Below are 12,321 nucleotides of genomic sequence, written 5' to 3'. Positions count from 1 at the left end.
AAAGGTCTTTTTTTCTTTCTTTTTGGATATCTTAACATAATGGTAAAGCATAATGGAAACTGTTTATCTTCGTGTGAGATTATTATTACCTTATTACAAGCACAAGCTTAAACAATTGTCCCCGGCATATAATTATTTGACCATTGACCAAAATAAATCTGAATGCCATAATGAGCTAGACATAGCATGAGCAAGTGGACTACTAATCTAGTGTATCTATAGGCCTAAATGGCAAGGGGGCTTATGCCCTTTAGTTTGCTAACCCTACTATTATTCCAAAGCTAGCCAAGGTCACAAGGGAAAAAAAGAAAAAGGAGAGTGACTACAAAATCAATCCCTACCATTTTGTTTGTCTACCCCTTCTATTTATAAACTACACAAATATCGAACACTTTGTCATGATATCTTCACAATAATTACAACTCTTCATCATCTCACTGTTATTTTCATTTCTTCTTCATCATCTTCTTCGAACCTTTTGCTTTACTTGGATTGTGACTGAGGATTCTAACAAGCAAAAATGGTGGTCAAGAAACCAAGAATTGTGATAATAGGAGCCGGAATGGCAGGTCTAGTAGCAGCCAACAAGCTTTATACGTCACCGGGCACGAAAGAAGCATTCGAGTTATGTATCGTAGAAGGTGGTAACCGAATTGGTGGTAGAATTCTTACTTCAGAAATTGGTGGTGACAGAATCGAAATGGGTGCAACTTGGATCCATGGTGTAGGTGGTAGTCCGATTTTCAAAATTGCTGAAGAAATTGGCGCTTTAGATTCTAAACAACCGTGGGAACATAAAGACGGTTATCCGAAAGACGTTTTAACCGTCGCGGAAGGCGGTTTAGTTCTTGATTCGGTGTCTATCGTCGAGCCCATTTCTAATCTTTACAGAAATTTGATGGATTATGCTCAAGGGAAGTTGGTTGAAGGTACTGAAACTTACAAGAAGAATTCTAGTATCAGTAATGGCTACTCTGACAAGCTTAGCATCGGTTCATTTCTGCGGAAAGGTCTTGAAGCGTACTGGAATTCTGCGAAAAGCGGCGACAAGATGATAAAATCATTGGAGGAAGCAGTGTTCGCAATGCATGAAAATGAAGAAAGAGCTCATACTTCAGCTGGTGAATTATCAGATTTAGATTACAATGCTGAGAGTGAGTATAAAAACTTCCCCGACGAAGAGTTAACGATTGCGAAAGGATATTTACGCGTCGTCGAATCGTTAGCGTCCGTTTTTCCTAGTGGTTTGATTCAGTTGGGTAGAAAAGTTATAAAGATAGAATGGAAAAAAGATGAAAATGAAGCAGCAATGGAAATGGAGAACCGATATGGAAGTAGTAGGCCTGTGAAGCTGCATTTTGATGATGGGTCGGTCATGGTGGCCGACCATGTCATAGTTACCGTCTCATTAGGAGTTCTTAAGGCTGGAATCCGCGACGGATCGCCGTCAGGTATGTGTTTTAGTCCTCCTCTGCCTTCTTTCAAAAAAGACGCGATTTCAAGGCTTGGATTCGGCACTGTTAATAAGCTCTTCCTAGAGTTGAGTCCAACTTACAAGGAGTTCAAGAATTTTCCGAACTTGCAAATGGCATTTCACTCATCAAGTTCGGAGTTACGGAAACAAGAAATTCCGCGGTGGATGAGAAGAACAGCTTCTTTAAGTCCAATTTACAACGATTCCAGTGTTCTCTTATCATGGTTTGCAGGCAAAGAAGCTTTAGAACTTGAATCTCTTGAAGATGAAGAGATAATCAATGGTATTACGACAACAATATCGAGTTTCTTGCCGGAGCCGAAAACCCGAAAAGTCTTAAATTCGCAACAATGCAGCAATGGAAATGCATTAACTATTGAGTTTGCGAGAGTTGTGAAAAGCAAATGGGGGACAGACCCATTATTCATGGGTTCTTATAGTTATGTTGCAGTTGGTTCAAGTGGCAAGGATCTTGATTCAATGGCGGAACCATTACCCTGTGTACCATCAACACCATCACATCCTCTGCAAATTCTATTTGCAGGTGAAGCAACACATAGAACGCATTATTCAACTACTCATGGGGCGTATTTCAGTGGTGAAAGAGAAGCTAATAGAATTCTTAAGTACTATAATTTGTGATTGTGAGGGTGTTATTTAGTGTTAGAGATTAAAGTATAATATTAGAAGAAATTCTCCACCAAAAAGAGATGGGCGGCAAAGAGTAATGGGGTATATATAATTTTTTTGTGTTTGGTACTTTAGTTTGTGAGATTTTTTTTTTTTAAGTTTTTTGAGTCATTTTGTGTACTTTAAATCTTTAAAAGCAATTTGATTGATGAGAATGAGATCCTATTTATTATATGCTGCTTTGTATTCTATGGTGATGTAAGAAAGTAGAGGAGCTGAGGAAGAGGAGGAACAAAACTCAATTAATTAAGTTCTTCTTTCCATCCAGCAATGAGTAATCTTTAATTAAGTTTATTTGATCATCCAAATATATCTCCACTTTTCACAAGTAGCTTTTTGACTTAAATGTTGTTTTGGAGAAGACCAATATCTCCATGAGGAGGATTAGTTCCGTGGCAATCTTACTTTCTTGGAAAAGGCCAGGAATGTAAATCACTGACTTTAAATATGAGAATCAGTACTGTAACTATCTAACTGGTTATTTTTATTTAGACCCCGTCAAATCGTGGACTCCAGCTTTTAACTTTCATGATTTCTCACGGTGAATCTAGAATTACTGATATACACAGACGGAGGTGGATATGATTCGACTAACCAAAAAATATACGTACAAACCTTTTGGATGGGTTGTAAGGGTGGTGTAAGTAGGACCGAAGAAGATGAAAGATCCCTATCCTCACACGTTGAGAAGACAAACAATTTGTAGTTGTACATGACAAACCATGTAGCTAGCTAGGCAGTCCCCTTACTACACACCTTCCTTGTTCGATATCAATACTACTCTTCTTTTTCCCTACAGAGAGTAAAATCAAATCTTGTCTATATTCTATATTAGAAGTTTGAATATCAGAGACAGAAAATGACTTCACAGCAAACACCTCCCCTTACTTAAATTACTTCTTCATTTCAATATCAAGAAGTGGTCCTGTACACTAGTATCTAATCCTAAAGCTAATTTTATTGGATTCGTATCCAATAACTTGGACCTGTAGAGATCTTGTTTCATATTCTCGAGTCGAAAAAGTATGAGTGCACAGTTAACTTAAACCTCGTAGCGCGTTAGGATTCAAATTTGCTTCTGACTTCTGGTTCTCTAGAATATATGCAAGGAAACAGGTCGTGCATGAAGGCATACCATGCATTGTAAACCCTTCAGTCATACGGGGATTTGAGGTAATCCCTGTGTAATCTGGTAACACTGCGTTGTAACAGCCTTGTATATATCTTCTGAGACTCGATATAGAAATGAATGATCTTCAGGACATGTCCCACGATAGGGTATGTCATAAATATCTTCACAGGAACTTTTCGTATTGAATCACCCATAAAACAAGCACATGAACAAATTGCAGAGGTAGTAGTATGGTACTGCTAAGGTATCATCACAGGGACACAAGAATCTTCAATCAACTATTGTTGTTGTTTGCTTTACTGTTAGGGAAATTGATAGGTCAATTCTGAGTAGCTGTTGTTCACAGTAAGTAAAAACTCTATTATTGTATGTATAGTCCCTTTGGCAGTAAAAGACCCTCCAGAAAAACTAAGAGTGACCCACTGTCTGTCTTCTTTCTCTATCTCTTGTCCATTTCAATCACACATTGATGATTTCAGCTAATTACAAATATATTTTATGGACCCATTTCATTTTCTTGATTCACCAAATTCTCATGAAAAAACAATCCAAGATCTCCATAGCATTGTTATTGTTGATCCCCTCGTCACACAAAATCCACTCATTTAGTAATTCATTATGGAGACCAGATTAAATGCAAATCTCCATTTACTACTTTCTTGTGCAATATGAAGCTGCACGGTGTTTCATCATTATAACAATGTCAACGGATCCTACCTCTGAAACTAAATCCTTGCAAAGATCTTTGTAACTAATGAACTTTCAACATGTTTCTTTACATGGTTCTTTAATCATTATGCGATAGAGGTAAAACGTCAATTCGGAAGGTGGGTGATGTCTTACCTAAATAAATTCTTCATAATTTCATTTATAATGATGATCAAGTGCAAGACATTTGGCTCATTTAATTTCCTAATCAACTCATTCAATGGTAGACATTCCTTTGCTAATTGATTGAACAAATGGTGAGAAAAGGAATGATAGAGCATAAATCATGTTAAAAGGAAGCTAGCTTATCAATCTACATGTGTTTATAGAGAGAAGTTGAACAAAAAATATAGGTAGATCAAATGGCAGATATGTGAGAAGCCGAATATCGAGTAGAAATACTACCTCTGTTTCTAGAAAAGAGACGCTGCCACTTTTTCATATTAGCCTAAAGATTGGCCAAACTGAAAAGACCATAGTAACTCTTTCTAGAAATGAAGGGAGTACAAACTACAAACTAAGTTGCATTTGCATTAGAATTGTGTGTGTGCATTTGTCTGCTTAATGACATTGGTTTAAGTATGTCCGTGATCAAGGAAAAGCAAAACAGAAAAGGAGGGGGCAAAGACCTAACCTTCTTTGCCCTATCAATGACTAAAGGATGATCTCTAAGCTATTCAGTGGCATTATCGATCTCAAACTATCATATACTACTTAGTTCACTACAATTACCGTTTGTCTTAATCATAAAGGAAGCAGTGCACCCTTTTTTTCCCTTTAAGTTTGATATCATTCTCAAGGGAAAACAGAAGCACCCCAATGACCCATTATGTTGTCTTGAGAATTAGATTTTGAAAGTAAAAGTTCAATCAGTTCTATTGTGGACCTTTGCTTTATTGCTACTAGGGTTAAAAAAACATGGCTGCTAATAGGGGTATCAATTTGCTTGGGGTGTACCAATCTAAAGGTGTGTAAACTGATTTGTCTTCTGTGGATATCAGTACACCCCCAAGCAAATTGGTTTCCCCTATTAGCAATGTTGTAAAAAACAAAAGGAGTATAATTTGAATGATTTGACTATGTTATCTCCAAAACAGAAAAGATAAAGAAAAAGTTCACTCAACATACTTTCACAAAAGACCATTTGATACAAGAACAAAAAATTCACATAAAAATAAAGATGCCCAATAGCATGTTATGAAATCCTTGTAGAGATCTAGTAGTGGTCACTTCATAGACTAGTAGGTATCTGGTTCTTTCCCTGCCATTCTACCATTTTCCTTACAATTTCACCTCAACTAATGTCTCATTTCTCAAGACAGTGACCAGAATTCTAATAATTCACAAGAGATATCAGCTTTAGTAGATTTTGTCATAAAAAAGTTCCCAATGTATCAGTTTAGCCATGTTAAACTAGCAGCAGTAGGGAAACAAAACTATTTGCTTTAATTCTCCAAAGGCTCAGTCAGCTGAGACACAAATGGTCAAATTTCAGTTTTCACTGCAACTGTAAGAGATCATGGGTACAAGTCAAAAATAGTCACAACTGTAAAAAGAAAAGAAAGAAGATTGTGGACAAGAAGGGTTTTGGTCATACTACATATGTACTGGATGGATATCTACCATGCAGTATCTGACACCACATCAGCAGGGAGGGTAAAAGTTAATGGCTGATTTAACTTCAAAGAAAAAGTAAACATGGGTTTTCACTTTTCACCATGATATCTCAAGTCAATGAACTGACAGATCAGAACCAAAGTAAGACAACATTTCTCCCCTAAATTGGTACATTCCCTAAAACTCTGATAATTGAAGAGAGTGAAAGAACATTGTCTTCTTTTTTTCTAAGGAAAATTTCATGGAAGTTATTGCAGGATCACCTAAACTATGTGGTGAAATGCGAAAAACGAAAAGAAGGATGGCAAAAGATGTGTAATGAGCAAAATCAAAAAAAATCCTGCACCCAATCAAAATTTCGGGTGAGGAATGTACATACTGCTCAGGGGTGGTAACGACTTATCCTCGTGCGCTAAGTCGTGGAGGATTTCAGTTTTCTGTTTCTTTGCCTGAAAAGTGGAAAACTAAAGTTATGGTAAAGTTTAAGGCACACAAGGAAATATGATGATTGTTTTATAGTGGAAAACCTACCAGAAACTATCCTTCTTTTCTTGTTCCAAAAACTCCTCGAATGAGATGTCGGAAAATTCAGAGTCTGTAGTATTATCTTCTAATTGGCCTGAACGTGCATCTGACTCCAGACGTGCACCAACTTCAAGCATCTTCAACAATAAAGACAGACTTTAATCAGAAAAGAAGAAACTGTAGTCTGATCATTACATATTGTTCTGATAATCATGTTAATTCGAAATCTATGGGTGTCAAATCTTGCAACCACCTACCCATGTTTATAATGAACAGAGATAAATACTAATCCCTACTTATTGTTAATTTGGCACCATTCACAATATCAAGTAGTCGCCTTAATTCGTTGTCAGTAACATATGACTCAGAGTCACGAGATATGTGTATCTATAAAAAGTCATGTTCTCCAGTTGGCCAGTGATGCCAGCTCAAGGGGGCTGCCTAAATTACTAAAACATTGGGATGTGTGTCAACATGAGAGGACCCAGAATGAATTGATGGGTGAAACTGTGTGAAACTTCACTATATCAACTGAATTATGGCCCATGCTCATTTGAATTGTCAACTTACTTAAAGAGAAAACAGCTTGAGAAATCCCGAGAAAACTGGAAGCCTTAATCAGTTTCTCTCGCTATTATGTATTTTCAGCAGTAGTAAGTTCTAATAAGGATACTGGAATAATACCTTTTTGTACGCTGGTGAGAGCTTGAGTTGGTCTTGGATCCTATTGTAAACAACAGCATCTTCGTCTAATCTTTTCTGCTCTGCCTCTAACTTGTATATCTGCAGTAAGAGTGGGGAACAAATATATCAATACCCTCTTTTAGAGGAGAGACAGATTTCATCTGTTTTTCTGGAGCTACCAGCTTAATTTAGGACTATCACAAACCTGTTGTGAGATGCGATCAAATGAAGACCTGTCTGCCTTGTAAAGTAGAGCCTTTGTTATTGTGTATTTACGTTGAAGGATCTCTGATCTGTAGATGCATAAAAACAAAAACAAAAAAAGAAACTAAATTGAGACTATAAATGGCAGAGTAATCAGTAAGAGATAAAGATGCATGTTATCTACTTAGAACAAAGATAGGGCTCATACTTGTGTTGTAAATCATTCCTCGCCTCTACTAAGCATTTTGCAAACTGACCAACCTGCATTACCAGTGTTGGTTAGTTTAGGTTCCAAGTAATGCTTCAGTTCAGTTGGAAGTTAAAATGATGACCCACTTTGAGAAGAAATGTATTGGTTATATGTTGTTCTGTTTCTCAAGAACCAGTCAGCTAAAAGATGATTGATGCAACAAGGTAATTCAAAACAAATCAAGCAGATGTGTTCTTAGCCTAAGTTAATATTGTGATAGAAATTATTAGGGTTCACTAGAAGCAAATTTGCAGTTTTAATAACTAGAGCACACATCTTCCTACACAGAGGAAATAAGCATATGATACAATTACAGTCAGAAGCATTGTCTAGATAAGCAATTATGACCACATGATTTTGGAGTGTGTCAAAATGACAATTTCAGTGTGCATCTTAATAAGGGTAAATGGAGATACAAATTTGATGATCCTACAAAATCATGAATGCCCTGGAGGATGCCTTCTGCCGTCAATTTCTTGGGTTAATTTATCACTTTTAGAAATCCTCTACACGGAAATAGAGTCAACAGACACTATCCTGTAGTCTGATAAAAAACATACACTTTCTGTAGCCAAAAGGAGTTCAGAGGCATCATGTCCAGAGGTTGGCGCCTCTTAGAAGCTCAACATTCTTGAGGCAATACGAGGTGTGTCTAGAAGCTTGCCTACAGGCGCCCCCGAGGGAACTGGGGTGCAAATAACATGACACAAAGGGTAAAAATTGCCTTATTGTGGACTGTGTTGCTTGTTTGTTTGGTATTAGACCGTTTAGCTTGATTAAGTGCTATTTTGTGATAAAATTTCATTCTAGTTCAAATAGGTTTCATACATAAATGCAGAAGAAATTCAGGGAAATCTCCACTATATCCATGAGCAAGACCCTGTAAACTAAGAATGCAAGAACCTTGTGACTACCATATGGTTTCCGATATATAGACCACACAGAAAGTCGGAAAGTAAAACAGATATCTTCAGAAGACAGAACCTAACTCCTATGGTAGCTTTGCTCCCAGGACACACTAATAAATAAAGGAAAAACAAAAATAATGTCCATGTGAGATAGTTTATGGTGTAAAGATGATCAAGTCAACCATATGATTTTTACTAGGTATTTGTTACTATAGTACAAAGCAAGACTGATTTATTTATTTTTTCACAGACAATCTCAAATCCAGAAAAACGAGGAATAAGGCCACAGAAGCTCATAGGAAAAGCAACTAAATGTAAAATGTCACTGTTCCTGCTATAGATAGATGTGCTAGAGCCAAGAATTGAAGAACAGGAAAAAGTTATTTCACGAAAGTAGTCGAATAGTTCACAATTGTAACGAACTCACAAAATTGCTATAGGGGTTAAACATTCTTCGAACTTAATTTCGAGAAAGGGCCTAAAACATACCAGCAAGTAAGCATTTTATTGAGAAATCTAGGAAGCAACTGTGATATATTAATCAATCTAAGGAACATTTGCTGGGCATGCAATACGCCCTCTAATGGACGTGAAAATGAGTACTTGACTAGTCATTGGCCACGAACATGGTTATCTGTTTGGGAAAATAATAATACGCTTATTAGAAGCCATTTTGCATTTCCCTCTACATGTTCAGCCATGATTTCAAGACACCTTTAACAGATACACAGAATTGCATAACATGCTAGAACAGGAAATGTGATGATGAAAAAGAAGAAGTGTCTCAAGGGAAAGTCCAATGCTGCATGCAATCAAACCCCTCTAGCATATGAAGTGGTTGTTAGGAAATCATACAGAGGCAGTCCATGATTCTTGTCAGAAGAACCACTAACTTAAGCAGTGTATAATTCCTAAGCAGACATAAAGCCCAGGCCTCCACTGTCATTAGATATATGGACAGAAAATCAGCTCAAACAATTGATCTTCCTCCACTGCATAATATAAGATGTCCCACTCATCCTAATAATGCTCTCAAGAATAAATGCCATGGAGACTTGGGTAAAGGGACACCTAATTTATCACAGGCTAGAGAGAGTGCCATAGATAAGTGTATCTTGTGCACGGTGCACCCATGCACAGTTATGAAGGAATAGCTCAACAATATTGTCCCTTAAAGGACAGCAGCATTAATTTGTAGATGGTTAAAGGTGAATAACCAGCACCAAGGACCAGCATATCTACCAAGGACAAAAATCTGCATCCTCTTTAATACCAAATTAAGATCTAATTCTTACACAACATTTCAGACAAGAACAGAAAACAACAACATCTTTCCCAATACCAAACACCTTACACGTGCTTAACTTCTCGATCAAACTCAACAAACTTCAAACCAGACCAGATTAGCTTCCAAAATAAAATCCTTTTGGTATGTGAAAGATTCTAATGTTCTCTGGAAGAATAACATGGTGCTATTTTAAGCCCAAAGCATATGGCAACTTCAAACATTGGAACTTTTGAAAGGAGGATCAGATGCTTTAGGTTTTAGGATTTTGTTTTGGGAGGCATTACAAAGTAGAAACACAGTTAATGTATTAGACAGCTTCAATGAAAACAATCCCTAAGTTCTTGTACACAATTAGTGACTTGGTTTCACATAATCAACCCCAAGATAGAAAGAGATCAACATAAATATCAATGCAATAAAAAGAAGTAAATTTGTGGGTATTCTTCTAATCTAACAATAATAACCAACTGTTCAAAATAAATTTATAATTGAAAAAGAAATATCAAGTGAAGTGAGTACCTGAGCTAATGTCAAGGCTTTTGAATCATGAGACTTCACAAGCTGATCATACTGTTGTTTGATTTTTCTCTGTGTTATACTAGATGAAGATGTGAATGGATATAAAGAATCCAACCCATTCTTTTCCTGAACAAAGACTGGCAAATAGCTTTGCTTATCAAAATCTTCCTTATTCTCCTTTTTCTTCTTAACCCTTTTCTTCTTTTTCTTAACTGTCTCTACTAAATCTCCTCCATCACTCTTCTCACAATCATCTCCTCTAACTAAACCCTTCTCATTATCCAAATCAGACCCTTTAGAAACCAAGTTATCATTAACAACATCCCCCTTAGACTGTGCTGATGAAAATGAAAAAACCAATGAAACCTTTTTTGTCTTTAAAGGATTTTTTGAGTTAGTAATATTTACAAACAGTGAATGTGCATTCTGGGTTTTTTGAGTCTTATCAAAATCTAATGAATCAAGAGCTGAAACTGGGCTCTGGGTTGATTCTTTCACCACAACATTTCTTGATTTCAGCTTTCTATGAACAAAAATGAGCAGTAAATAACACAGTAATATAAAGAGCATTACACAGAAGTATAGAACAAATGGGAACATGGGTTCATCTAGAAATTGATAACTTGATGTTGTTGTTTGATCAGTGAGGAAGAAGACTGTAACAATGTCTGGGTTTCCATTAAATTGCTCCATTGGGGTAAAGAAAGACAGAAATGGAGAGACAGAGGAAAGAAAAGAAACTTCTGTAAATTCAGTTTTGTTGTTTTGACTCTTTTATGAGAAAAACCAGTGAACAGAAAAAAGTGCTTTTTTTTTATTAATATCCTTTTCTTTACTCAATGAAAGATCTAACTTTCTAAGGAGAATTTAGTTTTTTAGATTTTTTGTGGTCCCTGATTTTACATTGCTTGAAACGGGTTCTTAAATTGTACACCATTGGATTAGATATTCAGGTTTGTTGGTTAATCCAAGTCATCAATTGATTGAATTAACGACTTCGAATATAAGATTCAGTCCTGAGCCTAGCTAGAATTTCATGATGAAAGATTCATCGCGGTCAAATGGATTGAAAATCAAACACTTCTGAAGATGACGAAAGTTATGTCAAGTGTTGACTTTTTCAGAGGCTAGCTTCAAACTTATGCAGGGAACTTATTCAAAATTGTATGCCAATTTACTTGGAGGTGTTATCGGAATACGTGTAAGATAAAACATTATTTGCCTTTGTGTTTGTGCACTCTTAACCAAATTTGTACCCCTTATTAGCAGCCTTGAACATATCCTCTCAATTTATTATATTTTGAGTAGAATGTCTTTAAAAGGATTCGGTAAGCGTTGTATGAGTTACAAAAATGTAGATGATATTTGTGTGCATACCTAAATGTACATGGGTGTTTGGATAACGTGATCATTTCTCCTCCTAAGAAAACTAAGATAAGACCCAAAATTCTTGTGACTATAAGTTAAAAGAGTAGTGATGTTTTCATAACACCATAATGTACCGAAAAGATGCCGAATATTTGGAAAATATTTTTCATTTGAGATGTTATTTTTGTAAAAGATTTTTGTCACGAAGAGAAGGATCAGATCCTCAATCATTCACTAAAATATTTTCCATTTTAGAACCATGTTGTAAAATATGATTGGGATATCGGTTACATTGATAATTCCAAAATTAGAATCGTAAATTGTTCATTAGGGCTCTAAAGTTTTTCCCTGGCCAAGTCTTCTTCAGATCACAAAGGTTACGGAAATTAGATAAATGAGCTGGCTCAGTTATATGGTATCTACTTTTTTTTTTTAAAACCTTGCACTTTGAAGTTTATGCAAGTTCTTGGGTTTACATTGTAATCTTCACCGATAGTGTATCACTTTTCCATATCCTTAGTATACATTTTCATTAGCAACATGAGTATCAGTTCAGAATAGCTTTGGAAGATAACATTTTATCGTCTACATTTTATCGTTAATTGGAAAGTTTCTTTGGCTCCAGTTCTCTCAAGTTCTTTTCTGGTAAGACAATCTGCATAACTATCACTTCCTAGTTGTAAGAGATTTTTAAATGATCGTTTAATGTCCCTCAAATACAAAGGGAGTTCTTGTTTTGAAGGATGAATCCGACTTGAATTTGCAGGTGTATAAGAGAGTTTGAATCTTCATTTGAACTTGATTTTGTAACATGTCTAGCTGAAACTGAACCACTGACTTATAAGGAAGTCATATCTACATTTATAGCTCTATTACGTGAGAAAGCGTAAACGAACAAAATGACTTTCCACAAAATGAAATCAAACATGAATTTGTAGATTTACATGAAGGTAG

General features: G+C 36.1%; 2 protein-coding genes across 2 annotated transcripts; one reads left to right on the top strand and one right to left on the bottom strand.

Moving 5' to 3' along the window:
• Positions 1–245: 245 nt before the first annotated feature.
• LOC113347867 (probable polyamine oxidase 5) lies at positions 246–2,333 on the top strand. Its single transcript, XM_026591544.1, has one exon. The coding sequence runs from the start codon at positions 521–523 to the stop codon at positions 2,114–2,116; it is 1,596 nt and encodes a 531-aa protein (XP_026447329.1). The 5' UTR covers positions 246–520; the 3' UTR covers positions 2,117–2,333.
• Positions 2,334–5,359: 3,026 nt separating this feature from the next.
• On the bottom strand, positions 5,360–10,806 carry LOC113347866. The gene is made up of 6 exons (XM_026591543.1): positions 10,000–10,806; positions 7,243–7,295; positions 7,036–7,123; positions 6,831–6,929; positions 6,153–6,283; positions 5,360–6,070 (listed from the first exon to the last, which is right to left on the bottom strand). Exons 1-6 carry the CDS (start codon positions 10,690–10,692, stop codon positions 6,034–6,036), a joined length of 1,101 nt encoding a protein of 366 aa, XP_026447328.1. The 5' UTR covers positions 10,693–10,806; the 3' UTR covers positions 5,360–6,033.
• Between the last annotated feature and the right edge of the window lie 1,515 nt (positions 10,807–12,321).

This window comes from Papaver somniferum, chromosome 2 (assembly GCF_003573695.1).
Source record: "Papaver somniferum cultivar HN1 chromosome 2, ASM357369v1, whole genome shotgun sequence".
Taxonomy (NCBI): Eukaryota; Viridiplantae; Streptophyta; class Magnoliopsida; order Ranunculales; family Papaveraceae; genus Papaver; species Papaver somniferum.
The sequence above is the reverse complement of the archived record's forward strand: the minus strand, read 5'-3'. Positions and strand labels throughout refer to the sequence as shown.